The following is a 20,106-nucleotide window of genomic DNA, read 5'->3' as shown; positions in this document are numbered from 1 at the left end:
TATCGTCGATTTAAACCCTTATCCCCCATATCAGTGGCATCGTGTGTAGCATCGATGGAAAGGTGTGATCAAGGTCTACCCCAATTTGTTGGTTAAACGGTTGGCAAGTGAAAATTTCACTTCATTTTAAGGGGATGCTACTGGGAGCAAAAATCGCGATATTGCTCATATTCAATTATAAAAATGAAATTTTCTAAACTTTAAAATTTTTCGAATTTTCTTTTTTCATTGGTCAGGTACGCTAGACTTAAACGCCGTGCTGAAATTTCGCCCAGTTCCAATGCGAACTGTGTGAGCTTCAGGCGTTTTACGATTATCGCGATCGGTTATGAATACGAATATCGGTTATCGTCGATTTAAACCCTTATCCCCCATATCAGTGGCATCGTGTGTAGCATCGATGGAAAGGTGTGATCAAGGTCTACCCCAATTTGTTGGTTAAACGGTTGGCAAGTGAAAATTTCACTTCATTTTAAGGGAATGCTACTGGGAGCAAAAATGGCGATTATATCGCATGGTTATTTATGAATATAAATATCGGTTATTGTCGATTTAAACCCTTATCCCCCATATCAGTGGCATCGTGTGTAGCATCGTTGGAAAGGTGTGATCAAGGTCTACCCCAATTTGTTGGTTAAACGGTTGGCAAGTGAAAATTTCTCTTCATTTTGAGGGGATGCTACTGGGAGCAAAAATGGCGATCATATCGCATGGTTATTTATGAATATAAATATTGGTTATCGTCGATTTAAACCCTTATCCCCCATATCAGTGGCATCATGTGTAGTATCGTTGGAAAGGTGTGTTAAAGGTCTACCCCAATTTGTTGGTTAAACGGTTGGCAAATGTTGTTATATTTTAATATTCGGCGAATATTAATATTCAATATTAATATTTTTTTAAATTTTAAAGTTTTTTTTTGATATTCCTAAAATATAGACCTGTATTAGTGTGGTTGTAAAATATTTTTTTTCTAGGTGCTGAATAAATATGTTTATTTTGCCTTTGAAATTGTAGGATGAGATAGGGCGAGATTTTGTAGGTTGGCTAGCTCTTGGTTAGCGAAACCGCTAAAATAAGATTTAAACAACTACTTACACATACCTTCACTTTTGTTATGACTTTAAGTTAATTTTTTTTTAAACTTGACTATAAACTTTAGCGTTTTAGACAAATTTAGACTTATCTCAGTTTTTGCACGTAAAACAATTCGATTGCTATATGTTATGTTTTTGGTAGTTTTTCAGTTAAGGTAAAGCTCATTAATTATTAGACTGGGTCGTTAATTTAAAAAAAATGTCTTGTTTACAACACTGCTTACCCCTAAAATTCAGGGCATGCTGGTAATTTACTAGCGTGCGGGTAATTTCCCTTTCCTATTTGTTGTAAAACGAAATTAATTGTTGCATGTTAATATTTCTAGGGAGTTGGTCAAAAAACTGTTTAGAAAATTGATTTGAACGCTAGGCTAAGCCTTCTTATTTTTTTCTCGCCAAAATCGTTGAGTTAGATTCTATTAAAAGATGGTATAACTGTGACCACGTGTTTAGTGTGCAATTGACACACATTTTTTCTCTCAACGGCAGCTTGTTTTTTAGATGACTTGGCACACTGCTTAGCGCTGTTGAGCTAATCGTGGCATAATAACACCCGGGAAAAAACGATCTTCGTTTAGTACTGTATGTGGCGAAGGCGTGCTTGTAATTTAGCGTATTGGCGTACATGGAACTTAGGAAAATTTGTCGCGGTCCACAATTTTCTTTCAAGAGCTATTGAAGGCACTCTAACTAAAAATTCTACGACAATAGGGGTGGGGGTACAGGATTTGGGGGGCGAGCGCATTAAAACGTTTAGTAAGAGGTCACAAAATTACGTCTTAAAAAAATAAAACAATTGATCCTAAAAAAACTGTTGTTCTAGGGCGAAATCGCGAACATGCAGCTGGACATAGTAGCGTTTACAGGTCACATGGCGCAACATGTCATATTAAGCATTGTAATTTGGGACGAATAGATTCAATTTAACCCTGATATGTTTGCAAAACTAACCCTTTAATAATAACTCTTAGGCACGCAATTTTTAAACCAGCAGTACAATAAATGTACTTTACGCGGCCCAAAACTACATGATAAAGGTGAAATATTGAAAATCATTTTGCGACCCACCAAAAGCGGCACAAGGGTCCACAGTTTGCCAACCACTGGTCTTAAACATGATTCTATCAAAATTAATTACACTTATTCCACCATCTTGGTTTAGTTTTTCTGCACACTAAGCGGTTTCGCAGCTGGCGCCTGGCAGGAGTGTCGACGTACGTGTTCGCTTGACTCATGATTTTTTTATGACGTCATGATCCTTAAAAGCGAGAGATTAGTCCGATGGGTACTATAGGCGTTATTCCGATGGCATTAGGTCAGTAGTGTTTAGGTTGCGCCAGGTGTGCCGTGCCCTCAGGTGAGCTGGGGTGTGCTGGCATGATTTCTGGTGTACTCAGGTGACATCCGGTGAGCAAAAGTAAAATTGAAATTTATTCAAAAGTGAAGTATCCTTGAGTGAAAAAACGTTTTTTTATAAGTTTCCGAAAGTGAGTGTGGAAGTGACAAAAAGTGTGATAAGGTAAGGCTAGGTAATTCTGTATGATACAACGTTTCTGTTAGGCCCAAAAGATTTTTTTCAAAAATATCGCCAGCGAGCAGAGAGGAAACAGTGTTTCCCTGTCTTTTCTATTGACGTATAGAGTGTGGAGTTGGTATTTCATTTTTCAGTGTATTAAAACAGTCGTTTGTAAATCTAACTTGAATATGATGGATTTTATTATTGACACACAAAAAAACCCATATATTCTCAATTCACATTGTTTATTTCTAAATATTTGTATTTCAAATATAACATTGACGGTAGTACTTTGCTTGGCGTTCACAGAATGTCGAGTGGAGAGGAAACAATGTTTCCCTATCAAGACTGGTTTCCTAATAATAGCTTATAGTGGGTTACTATTGACAGCGTTAGTTTGTTGATGTTAAATGATTTGATGGGATCCTGTGACCAACGTGATTCCAGTCTTTTTGCAAAAGGGTCAGATCACCGAAACAACAGTATTTAAAATTTTGGCGAAATATATTGTTAGATATAACGTTATTTTTTGACTTCGTATTTTATGTATTTTAGTGCATTCTGCTGTGCCAATTTCAAAAACTGTTCTTTGCGCAAAGCGTGCCCAAAAAAATCGCCGATTCGGAAAGTCATGTTTTATATTGGTTCGTATTGTATATTGGGATAGATTAATTGTGCACGTTTTTTACAGAGTGGCGAGAAGAAAGGAAAGAGTGTTTCCCTGACAAGGCTGGTTTCCTAATTATAGCTTGTATTGTTTTACTATAGACGAATAGAGCTTTGAATTGCTAATTTTACTTTTCAGTTAAATTAAAACCTTAGTTGATTTGAAATCTAACTTGAATTTGATGGATTTTATTATTGACATACAAAATAAACGTTAATTCACATTGTTTATTTCAAATTAATTTTATTCCAAATAAAGCAACACTATTTACACGAGAGCAAAATTAAATTCTGACTCTAAACTTACAATTTACTTACATTGCTGTTACATTAAAATATACTTATTGACCCCGTATGTCGCAAGAATTCTGTTAAGCCGAAAAAATATTAAAAATTTTTTGAAACACCGAAAAGCCATTGCAGACTCACCGAATCTGTCGATTAATGATGACCGCATAAGGAACATAAAGTGTCTTAGAGGGTTGGGCGGGATGTTAAATAGAAAAAAGTTGTTATTTCTTCTAAATAAACGATCTTAATATATTTTGAGAAGCTGGTAGGAAAATCAATAGGAAGAAGGTCTTAATATCTTCTGAGAAGCTGAAAAGAAAACCAATAGATTAGGATACCTCTCAAGTGTGTTTTATTTAGCTAATTGGATTACTAGGCTATATTAGAAAATTGGAGTCTAAGACATTTTATGTTCCTTATGCGGTCGTCTGTCAACAATAATTGCCCACCAAGCGTGTTACAGTGATTGCCTAAATACGTTTTTAAGGTGAAAAAAAAATATTTAAATGACGATATTCAGCGACGTAAGTCAAAATTAGTTGTGGAATTCAAATAGACAACAAATTTTCCTCGCGGATTCTAAACAGAGCAATCAATCACACCTTACAATTAAAGTATGTATTTTTGAAAATTAAAAAAATAAGTACATTTAGTATAATTGATCGTCGTTATGCATATTAGATTATGTGGCTTCGTTTTAATTAATCCATTGTTAATGCTAGTTGCAAATTTTTTCCCCTACGCCCCAGCTGGGCCACCTACAACGCAAGTAAAGGGAAGAGCGAAAAAATTGTTGGAAAGCCTAACATGTTGTATTTGTTTGTTGGAATCACACCATTTGTGGGGAATGTCAGCAAATAATTGTTTCGAAATATATATCTATTTCAGTGAAAAAAATTGTTAATAAATTCTATATAAACTTAATTGCATTTCAACAAAGATTACAAGTTTAAAATAAACTGACTTGTAAATAAACAATGTTGTTTGAAACATCTGTGTTTTGTTTTTAAGTCAATTGATTAGATGATTTAAAACCTAAGATACAACACAATTTGAAACAATTAATAAAATTGATTTAAAATAAATCCTAGGTAAATTAACAAACAAGTTAGTTCATTATTGAATTGTAAAAATTCTTGGTAATGTCGCTTTTTTTCGGATTGTCACATACGCAAAAGACTATATTCGTTACTTTTAAAAAAGTTTTAACATTTTTTTGGCAAACCTTGCGACATACAGGGTCAATAAGCATATTTTAATGTAACAGCAATGTAAGTAAATTGTAAGTTTAGAGTCAGAATTTTTTTTTGTTCTCGTGTAAATAGTGTTGGTTTATTTGGAATAAAATTAATTGGAAATAAACAATGTGAATTGAAAGTGTTTGTTTTTTGTGAGTCAATAATAAAATCCATCAAATTCAAGTTAGATTTCAAATCAATTAAGCTTTAATTTAACTGAAAAGTAAAATTAGCAATTCAAACTCTATTCGTCAATAGTAAAACCATACAAGCTATAATTAGGAAACCAGTCTTGATAGGGAAACACTCTTTCCTTTCTGCTCGCCACTCTGTGAAAAATGAGCACAATTAATCTATCCCAATATACAATGCGAACCAATATAAAATTTGACTTTACGAATCGGCGATTTTTTTGGCACGCTTTGCGCAAAGGACAGTTTTTGACATTGGCACAGCAGAATACTCTAGCAAAGTTATCAATTCGGGTCAGACACTATTATAACACACCTCGCGCAAATGCTACTTTTCGACACCTCTAAAAAAATTCACAGAAAATATTTTCCGCCTAACAGAAATTTTGAAATATGTAGAATTACGTTCATTAAACTCAAGTAAGATTTTCAAACAACTTAGGTTTATGTGAAAAAAAATCGCTATAACTCAATCTATAACGTTATATTTCTCAAAATTTTACCCATTTATAGACTCGCCACTTCACGTTTGCCACAGGATCCCATCATATCATCTAACATCAACAAACTAACGCTGTGAATATAGTAACCCACTATAAGCTATAATTAGGAAACCAGTCTTGATAGGGAAACATTGTTTCCTCTCCACTCGACATTCTGTGAACGCCAAGCAAAGTACTACCGTCAATGTTATATTTGAAATACAAATATTTAGAAATAAACAATGTGAATTGAACATGTATGGGTTTTTTTTTGTGTTTCAATAATAAAATCCATCATATTCAAGTTAGATTTACAAACGACTTAAGTTTTAATTAACTGAAAAATAAAATAGCAACTCCACACTCTATACGTCAATAGAAACTCAATATAAGCTATAATTAGGAAACCAGTCTTGACAGGGAAACACTGTTTCTTCTCTGCTCGCTGGCGATATTTTTGGCACAGTTCGTGCAAAGCATGATTTTTGACATTCGCACACCACGCGCAAAAGCAGCTTTTTGACTCTTCTGAAAATTTCACAAAAATTATTTTGTGCCTAACAGAAACGTTGCATCATACAGAATTACCTAAACCTTACCTTATCGCACTTTTTGTCACTTCCACACTCACTTCCGGAAACTTATAAAAAACAATTTTTTACCCAAAGACACTTTTTTGCACCTCAGGACACTTTTGAATAAATTTCAATTTTACTTTTGCTCACCGGATGTCACCTGAGCACACCGGAAATCACGCCAGCACACGCCAGCTCACCTGAGGGCACGGCACACCTGGCGCAACCTAAACACTACTATTTCCCCACTGGATTTGGTTTTATTCTGTCATGAATATTATTAGCCTCACGGTTAAAAATTGGTACTTATACTTGGTTAGTACCCGACTCGCCAGAGTTCACCCAAGAAACACGGCAAACTATTTTGGTTACCTTCAAAAACCACCCAAGTAGATGGTTAGCGTGTTCACCAAAAATAATTTCCAAAAAAAGCTACCCAATTAAAGGGTAAGGTAGTAAAATTTTATACCCAAATACATAGCCAAGATTTGTAAAATACTTAAATTGGGTAAAGTTACCAACTTTCCAAAACAATATCGTTAGAATGTTGAATAAGGACAATTAGCTAACTTGGGTATTCTTGACTTTAATTCAATTCAGCTTGGGTAGAATCAAAATTGAATGTTCCTACAACATTTTACTGTGATTCTAAACTGTCTGTTTATTTTAGCAAAATAAGAACTCAAAGGATTAGGATAGTATATTTTAAATGAAATCTTGTGATCCTGAACGAGTTTGTGGATTATGCATCATATTGTTTATGGTAATGATTCACACATTACATGTTCGACGATAGCTATGTTGTTAAAAAAAAACCTATGGCATTCATTGATGCGGGTATTAACGATCAAAAATCGGCGGAGCGCAACGTCGAATTTTACGTAATTATAATCTATCAGGTATATACCGTTATTATTTGTTTCACGATTATAGCCTAACACAGTGCTTCTTAAACTTTTTTAGTTTCGTTCACCCCTAGCATCTATCTCCAGATTTCATTCACCCTTGCCTCATGATATGATAAAACTATTTCGTCTATATATAACAGCACAAATGACTTAGATTGTTTCCATTTTTGTGAAGATCAGCTCAAGCTAAGTTTTACCATTGCAAATCTACAATTTCTTGAGTTCAGAAATATAAAGCAACAAAGCACAAAACAAAGAATTTTTAATTAAATATCACTAAGACAACTTGAAAATAGTGAAGTTTGTTTTCGGTCGCGCGAAGCGCGAAAAATTTTTGATTTAATTGGTTGAATTGGCGCTAAACTGTAAAATCAGGAGGCTTTTCGCAAAACATTTGGTCCCCCTGTTGCTAGCCTGTTATCCAATTATATAAAATATGGATAAAAAACAGTTGAAACGGGGGATAACTTTTATCGTTTATCTATAAGTTAGAAAAATTATAATTAAATAGGGCCGTTATACCTTCGATGATATGAAAACATGCAATGGCACTCAAAGAGACTTTGTGCTCAACAAAGTAAACAAAATTAGATAACAGAAGATTCGCAAATTTTTTTCAAAAAAAACAGAGTTTGTACAGCGCTGTAGGAGTGGTGTACAACCAAAACGAAAACGATACCATTAGAATCATAGCAAACAATTGAAATATTAACTTAGAGCTCACCTCCCCCCCTACGAATTGCTTGGAGCCCCCTAGAAACCCTTAATAAACCAACAATTCAGCATCTTTCATGGCTGTATTTTTTGGTATTTTGGAAATAAATACAACCTCTCGCCTAAAAGTCTTGTTAAAAGTATAAGAAACTAATTTGAAATGCGAAAAAAGAGGACATTTGGACATTTTTGAGCGTCCTCGGAGGACCATTCAGTTTTCTCAAGAAAAAGGGACAAATCCTCCTAAAAGAGGACATATGGTAGGCCTAACTTATACACTAAGTGCAAACCAACTTAACTATTACAATAAGCAAAAAAACACCAAAAAACAACAGTTCAGTAGTCGATTTACTTCAGAAAGTTGTTTACTAGTGACTATAGGATGCTCCTGAACTTTCGTTCACTCTTATTCACCCCTTTTGGTTGGTTCAGCCCTGCAAAAATGTTATTCACCCTGGGGTGAACCATTCACCACTTTAAGAAGAAACACTGGCCTAACACAGTGTTTCTTAACCTCTTTTACTTGGGGGCGCACATAGAGACGTATGAAAACGTGGCGGCGCACCTTGAAGCGAGCGGGAAATTTTTTACGTGTACCGGTATTTCTCTTAAAATGCCTGCAATTTTTGTTATTTTTTTATTGTAAAGTTTTAATAGTTGCATATCTTTAAAGGGACTTCAGCCTCTAAACACGTTATTTTTTTCCATTTAAGTCTTATTCCGATTAATTTTGGACTTATTTCGACATGTTTAGGTGTTATCTAGACTATTTTAGATCTTATTATGCCGTGGGTATTACTGCAAATATGGCGTTATAATGAAGGTGGTCCTAATAGGCCTACTATGGTAGCCTATTATAGATTACTTATCTGATTTAGATATTGTTGCTTTGTAGGTCTTATTGCCCTTTCTACTTGAACGGCTCGTGGAATCAATGAGCTAAGCTTAATAGGAAAGTAAAAAATATATGTTTTATATAATATGACCCACATTATTTTTTCCTTTTGCTCGCGGCGCACGTGGCAGCCTTCCAAGACGCACCGGTTGAGAAACGCTGGCCTAACATATTAGGACTTTTAATGCCTAGTTCACGTATTATATGGGCCGAAAATTTATTTTCGGGCCATATCTTGTTTTTGCTCTTATTATATAGGCCGAAAATTTATTTTCGGGACATATCTTGTTTTTGCCCGAAAATGTTTCAGACCGATTTTTGTCCGGAGCTTTATAGAAAAAGTATACGTCGTAGAACTTTCGAATTTTCAGACATAACATAGAGTGGTATGTAGGTGCGTTGTAGACTTTTATGAGTTTTCACCCCGAGGGGCCTCTGACTGGGGGGCAAAAAAACCTAAATTATCGTGACGTCATCGTTTTAGCTTTTGTAGCTATCTACTCCTACCTAGCGGCAGAAAAATTCAATACAGAACTAGACGGGGGTGCGGTTGTTGTATATTTTTTCAGGGGCTATATTTTCAGGGCTTAGTGTTTATTTTCAATTTTTACTTTATTTTAATTTTTTTTTTTTTTTTTTAATTTTTTTTTTTAATATTTTGTATTGTGTACTTTATATTATATATTTTGTTTTTCATTTTCCTTAACTTGTTTCTGCAAGCAAAAACAGATATGGGCCGAAAACTTCCCCACTTAAAATATGCCTTTGATGCGAAAGGGGTTTAAATATGGCGTAGAATTTGGGGAATGATCGAAACATATATTTGATAAATAGAATTTACGTAGAATCGTAGATAATGCGTTTGGCCATGTTATTACATTTTGGTCAGCTAGCATGTTTGAAAAGCAAATATTTTCATCCTCTCTAAATGATTTAACGCCTATGGTTTGCTATACTTTTTCCAACTTTTACTGGGTAAATTTTTACCATGCCTTGGTCTGAGCAATCACTGTTGAAACAGAGTTTAAATCTGTAGTTTTCAGCAATATGCAAACACGTTTTATGTGCCTAATAAGCCACCTTTTATATTGAAGGTTTGCCAATTTAAATCCAATAAACGCAATATTTATTTATTTATAACGCCATGTTATGACGTAGCTTTGTAACGTCGTCGTTAAGAATGGGTTAAACTTAAGCTTTTTCTTGTTGCGGCCCTTGTATAATTATATTTGTTTAGGCCTGGTGTTGATATGTTTGAATGGTGCAACAATTACAACAGGTGCTAACAGAGATGTGTCCACTGCCTCAAGGATTCGCATTTAAATTTGCGGTGGTAAAATATTTTGTGTTGTAAGAGCAATAGGTTTTTTACTTAAAGAGGCCTCTTTATGAAAGGCAAGTCGCATGCGCCTAGTTTTACTAGGCAAGCCACTTCGAACAAAAACGTTGCGCAGGACAATGAGGACAGCAGGGATGCCAGCAGCCGCCTCGTTGCGACGCGAGCTGAATAAAGCAAGTGATATGAAAGCTTTCTGTATTAAAGTTTTTCTGCCGCTAGATAGTAGTAGATAGCTGTTATGAACTAAAACGATGACGTAACACTTTTGTTTTTTGTCCCCCAATTGAAGGCGCCTAGGGGTGCAGCCTCATAAACCTCTACATAGCACCTTCATACCACTCTACGCCATGTCTGAAAATTTGAAAGTTCTACGATGTTTACTTTTTCTATAATGCTCTGGACAAAAATCGGTCTGAAACATACCAAGCAAACCATAAAAACCATACAAACCATAAAACCCAAAAAAGAATAGCGGCAAAAACAAGATATGTCCCGAAAATAAATTTTCGGCCCATATAATAACGGCAAAAACAAGATATGTCCCAAAAATAAATTTTCGGCCCATATAATGACGGCAAAAACAAGATATGTCCCAAAAATAAATTTTCGGCCCATATAAATAGCAAATATTCTCCAAATACGATTTTTTCAAATATTTTCCAAATCGTATTTTTTTCTTATTGACGCGGTAATACAAAAAGAGGTAAGGCCGTCAATAAAGTTTCACCCACCGTACAATTAACGCAGGGAAGCATTGCGAGTAGGGATGTTCGTAGCAGAATATCGGCGACTCATTTATAATGCTTGCTTTAAATGCGGCGTCAGCGTTTTTTCGGGGGACCAATTACTTCGCGATAAGCTTCGCCTAATAATCAAGTGTCGATAGGGTATATTTACCGCCGAAAATTTAAATGCGAAATCTTGTGGCAGTGTACGCTTCTCTGTTAGCACCTATTGTGCATGTTGCTCCTACCAACATACCATAGGCATTAAACCATTTTAAGTCTTTAAGAGAATGATAATATTTGCTTTTTAAACACGAATGCTGGTCAAAAGGTAATAAAATGGCCATACGCATCATATTTATCAAATATATTTTTCGATCATTCCCCCAAATTTACGCCATATTTGAACCCCTTTCGCATCAAAGCCATAAATTAAGTGGGGAAATTTTCGGCCCATATCTATTTTTGCTTGCAGAAACAAGTTAAGGAAAATAAAAAAACAAAATATATATAATGTAAAAGACACAACACAAAATACAAAATATTGAAAAATAAAGAGTATAAAAAATAACACTAAACCTTAAAAGTATACCCCCTGACAAAATATACAACAACCGAACCCCCGTCCAGTTTAATTTGTGTTTATCTAAAAATTGTAATTAACATCAACAAGTTAAAGTTAATATAACGAAATTGGGTATGTTAAGCCTTTCATGGAAAGTTAAAACATGTCTGTTGTTTGTTCTTTATATTTAATTACTTTTGCTTTACTACTTTGCCTTTTTTGGTTTAAAAAATACATGAAAAGGTATTTAAAGCTCTTAAAAAAGCTTGGAGACCACTGACTTATCGCATAACTACTCTGTCTGAAAATTTCCCACACCTGATTGCAGTAAAATATTGTCAAAGGGGTATACATGAGTATTGCACCTACGTTGCGGAGCTGGAAAAATGAAGAAGCAACGTCATCACGAATAAACGTAAAATGGGAAAGTGAATCTAAACCACAGCAGCCACATACGTGGTAGCACTCGACCGACCAAACCAAATATCATAAAAAATAGATAAAATACCAGGCGTTGCCCAGGTTAAATAGAATATATACCAGTTTAATTCTAACTGATAGAGGACTACTGTAGTTGTACGCGCTATGTAAATTAAAGCGCGATAATTTGCATAATTTACCTGAAATTTGCGTGGTTAAACCAGACGAAACAATTCATTATGTCGTGGGCTCTTTACTATTGCATTTAATTAAGAAGCGGTAACGAATACGACCACCAACATGCATCGCACTTCTTGCTCTACCTGGCGATACCCGTTCGGGAAGTTTAACATAAAACCAGAGTGATTTTGCATAAGTCATTTAACATACTTTAAGGAATAAATAAGCTTTTACCCGAGACCGTTAAAAAGTGAAAATTGCTATGACTATGTTCAAGAGTTTTGCGACGACTCGTGCTCGTTGATCAATCTTTCACTCATAAAAAGAGACTATTTTTTTCGAACTAGTTCGCAAATTTACTGATAACGCTTTATAAATTTGATATTGTTTTAAAAACACTGAGCATAACAGTCTTAACTTCGCAAAAGTGACGACTTTAATTTGATTTTTACGGTTACGAAAAAGCTGCGTCCTACGTCAGACGAACTCGCAACCCGTTGGAAATATGACTTGCTTACTGTTCAAACTGCGACAATAAACGTGATATATTGCGAATTCAGCCAAAACTTTGTGTAGCCTATTGTAAAACAGCAAAGGCGCTGATCGTCCCTCCCTTGACTGTTTGCCGCTGATTGTGTATTTTTCCGCAATTACCTAGTGATTTCCCGCAATAAGACTGTCACCTTGACTTAGAACAGGGGTTCCCAACCTGTGGAACGCGTACCACTAGTGGTACGCGAAGGTTTTTTAGGTGGTACGCGAGCAGCTTCCGTTTTTTTTCACAAAATCCTGGATTCAAAACTTTATATTTTGTTCTTCTGGTTTTGTTTACATAAAAAAATCCCCGACGTCCATTCGTATTGTTACGTAACTATTCCTGTTGTTCAGAAACAATGCGATCTTCAAAATAGAGGCCATGTCAATTGTGGACAAGGAGCACAGTTGCTTTGTAAAGCGTACAACGCTGTGGGACAGTCGGCGTTAATTATTCTTAATGATTGCTCTTGATAGATATAATCTACTGTTTTATAGCTTATTCTACAAATAGCATTAAATAATGCAAGTTGTAAGCTAAAAAAAGAACATACGATTCGATTAAATTAGTTGTTCTACAAGAAGTGGTACGCGTGACACTACAGAGCGTCCAAGTGGTACGAGATCGTAAAAAGGTTGGGAATCCCTGACTTAGAAGGATAAGATCTGTGATTGTAACAATCAAATTCAATTCTTTATCGTGTGAGATTAAATTATTGTACTCATTTTTACACAGTTTCTTGTACAATGCAAAAATGTTTGTATCAAAAAGCAATGTTATGTGCTACCAAGCTGCACCCAAAGTAAAAAATAATCCCATTTAAATATGAAAATTGCTTCATATAGTTTGCTAGTAATTTGTTTTCCTCATGGATAGACCATGACTATAAAACATGAAGTGTGCAATTCACATGCAGCGAAAAAGTGATGTTACGGATTCGTCTAGTGATATTACGGATAGGGCTAAATAATTTAAAAACATATAGCCTATTCGAATGGCAGAACAGTTTTACTTATTTCTAAACGTTGCATCACGTGGCGCAACACGTTCGGTAAATATAATTTCACAACATGTGGTGTTTTTTTTGCTCTAACCTACATTGTAAAACAGAAAAGGCGATTATCGTATCTTTGCTGTTGACCGCTCGTTGTGTCTGAAAAGGTTTAGCTACATGCTTTCTGGACTGGCGTGGTATAAAAGTTTCTTGAAGTCGCATGTTACAGCCGATGGTTTAAAAAATATTGTGACAATTTGACATGCAACCACCACCATAAATGGTTGAATAATTAGAATGTTGTATTTTGTTTAAGCGGTTTTACTAGTGTTTGAATTTGGTAATTATTGCATCTAAATTATTTAGGGTAATTTTAATATCTATAACGCCATGGTATTAAGAGCAACGACATAATAAAACCAAATGCGAAATTTTGGAGCATAATGGTTGGAGGTTGTAGTAAGACGTAATAAGAATATCAAAGCCCATACAGAAGTAGGTATCATTTTGGACGTTTCGAATAACTCTTTATTCATTTTCAGCAGATGTTTTACGGTTGGGTTTTATTACAAATGATTGCTTAGTCTATATTTGGCCTTTTCATCTTGATCCGACATGTGTTTTATTCCGACGATGGTATTCTAATATCTGTCTATATAGCTGAAGTAAAACGAGATAATTACTTTGCTTCGCGTACGATATTAACCGGGTCTGTTTTTTAAAGTAGGTTTTGCCGACAGCATTGCACCAATGTGCATAGTGCATACCCACTGTTCCAAATGTTGAAAGTTTATCATTGACCACTAGATGTATGGCTCTACTAAAACGGTTAATTCAGTGAAAAAAATGGTAAAGTTAGTTTTGGATGTAATTTGTTTGTTTATCATACGAATTTAATATTCTAAATATTTTTTACAATTCATTTGTATAAAAAAACTGATGCTACAATTTACTTTACGAAATGCATATTTAATACTATAAGTTTTAAGACATTGCTGGGTAATTTTTGTTTGAAGCGGTTGCTTTTATTAAAAAATTTAGAACTTTTATCGTCGGCATAACGTGTCCTGTGGGAGGGCAAGATTCTGTAGTTGGAAAACTTACTAAGCTTAAGAGTTTTCTGTATATGTTGAGTAAACAAAGAAACAGACACGGTTTTAAGAGGATATTATTATAGTAAAAACACACTAGAACTTGTGCAATTAAATACTCACATTATATTTTTTGTGTTACTAGATCAGCGGTTCTCAACCAGTGGGCCATAACTCACTGGTGGGCCATAAGAACATTAAGGTGGGCCACAGACCAATTTAATAAGCTAGATTTAGTTTCATTTGTGCCCTTATATTTAATTTTACAGGAATAATGGCTTGGGGAGGAATTACAAGGGAATGTAAATTTATTGTTCAGCCGCAAGTATCTCACTAATGCACGGTTGAATAAATAATCTGTGTTGAAATATGTTCTGCTGTGTTTTGTTGTAAACATATTTTAAAGTTTTTTCTTTTTTAAAAATTCTATTGGGCCACAGAATTTTTTTCCAACGTAAATTGGCCACGAAAGAAAAAGGGTTGAGAACCACTCCACTAGATGATTCTGTCATGGTCTGGATATAATATGACATTTCAGCTAAACCTAAACAGTCACTAGAAGTTTCACTTCACTCAAAAAACAGACCATTTACTAAACCTATACCGCTTAGCTATCAACAACGATAGATAAATATGTATCTATTAATTTCCAGTTAAAATTTACGATTTTTTAGTGCAGATAAAGGGTAAGAACCAGTGAATAAGGCCGTTTCAGTGAAGTAAACTTAGACCTTCTAAAGACCATCTTGTAAACACGATTGATCGTGAACAACAAGCTAAATGCAATGATCTTTGTCTGGCAACAACGATGCTAATCCTACAAAAAACCAACAACGTTTTTACGGTAAAGTTGGTTTTGCATTGGGTGCATGAAATCCAGTTTTATGTGGAAGGGTTAACTAAACTTTGTTTAAGAAGCACTGTTCAATGTACAACATATTACCTGAATATGAGTGTCGTATCGTTTGCTTCTATCATGAACTCCTAAGTATACGAACACATCGTCAGCATATGAACTGTAAGTAAGGGAAAGAGTAACGGTGTGAGGCTCAGGTGACATTAAAATAAGAGAAAGGTATTTTTTTAATACGAAAACTTTGAACGTTTGTTTGATTTCAAGTGTCAAAAGGTGTAGTTTGAATAGCCCCTTATATATTGTATTAAAAACACGAAAAATAATAAACTTTTTTAAAATTGTTAAAATTTGCCGATAAACGTTTTTATATCAAAGAAAAACAAAAAACAAAACAACAACAATTGCCTTGAGACACCACTGGTTTAATTAATGTTTACCATGACGTCAAACTAAACAAAGAAGACACAAAACTATTCAAAAACACGATAATATAAAATAATAGCCTTAAAAGCGCTTCAGGTTTGGAAGAGTTGGCCAAACAAGATGCCAGGAGTTGTCGTACTTATTTTGAGTAATTTAGATACAATTTACTTTTCTCAGTTTGATACGTGATACCTCACCTCGATAACGATAAACAAAATTTTACATGAAATTCTAAATACTATTTCACTAATAATGCTTTCTTCGCAACATCTTGCGCTAAAATACGATAAGTCCCTTACTGTTTGAGGCAGTGAGCGGCAGTAATGACATATTTTTCGTTTACAAGTGAACCTCCGCAAAATCTTGGACTGTTTAAGCCACGACCAGCTGCAAACAAATAATTTAAATGAAATGCTTTTATCACATATCACGTTAAAAATGTTTGCACTCACTTAAATCAATGAATGCCATCCAAGGCCATTCGCCACGTCTTGCATCTTTTCCCAATGAAATTTGTTTTTCTAAACTTTGAATTCTGCCTTTAAGGCCACAAACTGAAATGTAATAAAGTTATTTATGCTGTGCCCCGCTACGTTTTTAACACGTCCTGCGTCAAAGTTTGCAGAGGTTCTTAAAATATTTTAGCTAAATACCCTTTCAACGTAGATGCATGAATGGCGTCGCCGTATTGAAAAACAAGGATGGTTTTTAGGGTTAAAGCAATAATTTGGTTTAATATCTGCCCAAATAAATTTCGGCCCATTAGCGCATGAGTGCTGAATTTTCTTACATAGTGTTGTCTTACACTCAGCATGGCAGTGGATAAACTGTATTCGCTACAGCTACTGCAGATGCGGCCTGTAACGTAACTAATCAGTACACAAAAATCTCACAAAAACGTTAGCAACCATTCTATTTTCACTTTTGCGGAATATAATGCCAGTAAAACGAACTTGCTTATGAATCCCCGAAATTGTACCCAGATTTAAAAATCCCTGACTAAATTAAACAGCGTAAAATTGATAAATATTGGGGAATTAAAATTGTATAATTGGCATACACCAGAGGCGTGCAACATACGGCCCGCGAGCCACAGCACGGTCCGCGCTACATTTTTACGTGGCCCGCACAGAATCCGTCAAGTAGCCCATTCATTTGTAATACTTTTCTTTTTTTAATAAGTTATTTTTGTAACGAAATCGTTGGTATTTTTCAATTTGTATTACGTCACACTGACGGAACCTCGATTATTGCGTCATAGTGTGTATTGTAGTAAAACTGCCTTGCTCTGCTGGTAATGATTCAGTGACATGATCTTACTTTATGGGTGCAGTATTTTGAATATATATTAATACTAGACGAAATACCCGGCGTTGCCCAGGTTAAATAGAATATTTACCGATTATTCGTAAGATCTTCGCAAATAACATAAATAAATTCAAACATATTTTTTTAAATGTCATAACAAATTTGCTAATGCCTAAACGTTTGAACTAAGTGTCACTAAATAGAAATTTCAAATCATGTGATGTGAAGTCGGTTAACTATAGCGCACAACATTTGGCTAAGCATGCAATGCATCTTTTAAGTAACGAGAACCTGTGACGTTTGTCTATTGAGAATAACTCCCAAACGTAAAACTTTAGGATGCAGCAGCAATTGCTTAGACTTGCTTGATAGCGTCATATTTAAGCAAATACGTAATCCCGGTGCTAAACTGCGTCAAACGTGAGAAAAATCCTCATTGAAAAAAAAAATGCTTATTGTTAACTACTGCAATAAACGCAATATTTCGCGAACTCTGCTAAGTATGGTGAGGCACTAATTTTTTTCAAGCCACGCTTTTCTTTAATAATCACAAAAACGGTATCGTACTAATAAAGATAAAAAAATTAGCGGCATGCTTTTGTGACCGCACGTCCCTGGTAAGAAGTCATTAAGATTTGGCCTCAATCACTATTGCTAACAAACGGAAAAATAAAAATTCAATTTTTCGTAAATTTGCGAACTCTACCTAAATTTTACGCGTATTTTTTTATTTCCCGGCAGGTAATTGCGCTTGAAAAAAAGTTTTGCGCGGATACGTTAAGGAAATGTACTTAGTTTTATTTTTTATTTCCCGGCAGCTAAATTAAACTTGGACTATCTTTTACTTACTGCGACAACAAACACGATATTTTGCAAACTCTGCCAAAATTTGGCATTGTTAAACTTAAGTCTTTACTTGGAACGTTGCACACGTTTGTTGGCATAGTTTATAATAGTGTTTCTCAACCGGAGGTCCACAAAAACCTATAAATATACCTATATTAAATTAAGTAACGCTGGGGCTTGGGATACATGCTTAAACACAAATTGCGTGGGTAAACACATTATAAGAAGTCATTAGGCTTTGGCCTCAATCACTATCGCTAACAAATGGCTTAAAAATAAAAATAAAATTCTTCGTAAATTTGCGAACTCTACCTAAATTTTACGCGTAAACAGGCATCAATAAGTTCCTAAACATGATAGTCTTAGTTCGAAACATTAAAATTTTACTTTACTAAGGAAATATACTTACTTTTATTTTTTTATTTCCCGGCAGGTAATTGCGCTTGAAAAAAAGTTTTGCGCGGATACGTTAAGGAAATGTACTTAGTTTTATTTTTTATTTCCCGGCAGCTAAATTAAACTTGGACTATCTTTTACTTACTGCTACAACAAACACGATATTTTGCAAACTCTGCCAAAATTTGGCATTGTTAAACTTAAGTCTTTACTTGGAACGTTGCACACGTTTGTTGGCATAGTTTATAATAGTGTTTCTCAACCGGAGGTCCACAAAAACCTATAAATATACCTATATTAAATTAAGTAACGCTGGGGCTTGGGATACATGCTTAAACACAAATTGCGTGGGTAAACACATTATAAGAAGTCATTAGGCTTTGGCCTCAATCACTATCGCTAACAAATGGCTTAAAAATAAAAATAAAATTCTTCGTAAATTTGCGAACTGTACCTAAATTTTACGCGTAAACAGGCATCAATAAGTTCCTAAACATAATAGTCTTAGTTGGAAACATTAAAATTTTACTTGTTAAACTTAAGTCTTTACTTGGAACGTTGTACACGTTTGTTGGCATAGTTTATAATAGTGTTTCTCAACCGGGGGTCCACGAAAACCTATAAATATACCTATATTAAATTATCTAACGCTGGAGCTTGGGATACATGCTTAAACACAATCTTTGTAACATTGTACCATGTTGTAAATCGCATTGAGTGTGACGTAACATTTCCATTGTGATGCAAACCATTGTAAATTGAAAGTCAGCATTACAACAGTTTTCCACCAGTGAGGTTTGAACACACGATCCCTGGTTCACGAGACCAGTTTTCTACCACTGAGCTAAAGCGGCGCAACCTCAAACATCTTGCCACACACTTACATCTCACACACTTACATCTTAAAGCGGCGAACATCTTGCCACACACTTACATCTCACAAACTTTCTCTTTTATTATGTAGATTTCACGGTTTTTCAATAAAAACTGTAAATGTCGTTCGATTGTCTGGCCCGCAGCACCATCATAACTATACAGTATAGCCCGTTGCGATAAACAGTTGCACGCCCCTGGCATACACATTTATAAATGTTGGAAAACATTTTTAACGTAATACTAAGATAAACAGTTTTATTCTCTAACTACGCGAAATTTCTAAAGTGCTCAAAAAGTAAATTCAATTGGAATTTTTTTCAGTGCTTTTGGGAGCTAAACATTAAAATCAAGTATGTAAGAATATAACAAATCTCCGCTATTTCCCTCCACTAACTTTCGACCCTATTGAAGGTTATGGCAACACGCCTTGCTAAATATACAAAAACAGCAACCCGTCTAGTTATTTCAGCTTTTTCAAAACTGTTAAAGATACTTCTATTTTTTATTTTGCATCCACAACTAAATGGTTTGCTTAACCGTGAGCTTGAAACATTTGGAAAGTTAATGTCTATTTGCTTTCAGATAACTTCCTTGTAGAGTGGATCTGAGTTTTTGTTTGTCTAGTTCAGTGTTTCCCAAACTTTTCTCCCATAACGCCCCCTAAATAACTTACTAACTATTGAACGCCCCCTTGATAGTCTAGTGTGAAGGATGAGCTTGGTGCAATTGGATAAGCTTCTTTATATCCGAGTTCATTTTAGTTAGATACAGTGGTATATATCCCCGTCTTACTATCTCAAGGCGGTTTCTTTTGTAATCCAGAAGCATTGTGACGGCACAGCGAACGCACAGGAAATTTTGGTTTGAGTTCAAAATCATTTTGCAATGTTCTAAGTTCTCCTGCAAGAATTCCTAGCTCGAAAATATTAATGAATGCGTCGGTGGTCCAGCCAGGAATCTCCAATTGTAATACATTCCT

General features: G+C 34.9%; 1 protein-coding gene across 1 annotated transcript in view; it reads right to left on the bottom strand.

Annotated features, from left to right (window-relative positions):
* Window positions 1-20,106, bottom strand: part of LOC146148640 (mannan-binding lectin serine protease 1-like) — a 75,605-nt gene that overhangs the window by 24,372 nt on the left and 31,127 nt on the right. The window contains exons 11-13 of the mRNA XM_083387099.1: window positions 16,154-16,255; window positions 16,001-16,088; window positions 15,366-15,438 (exon numbers count right to left, since the gene is read on the bottom strand). Of these exons, the coding sequence (XP_083243225.1) occupies window positions 15,366-15,438; window positions 16,001-16,088; window positions 16,154-16,255 (263 nt within the window). The remainder of the gene's footprint in view (window positions 1-15,365; window positions 15,439-16,000; window positions 16,089-16,153; window positions 16,256-20,106) is intronic.

The sequence above is a fragment of the Ascidiella aspersa genome, chromosome 4 (genome assembly GCF_963924565.1).
Source record: "Ascidiella aspersa chromosome 4, kaAscAspe10.2, whole genome shotgun sequence".
Lineage (NCBI taxonomy): Eukaryota > Metazoa > Chordata > Ascidiacea > Phlebobranchia > Ascidiidae > Ascidiella > Ascidiella aspersa.
This window is presented reverse-complemented; position numbering and strand designations above follow the sequence as displayed.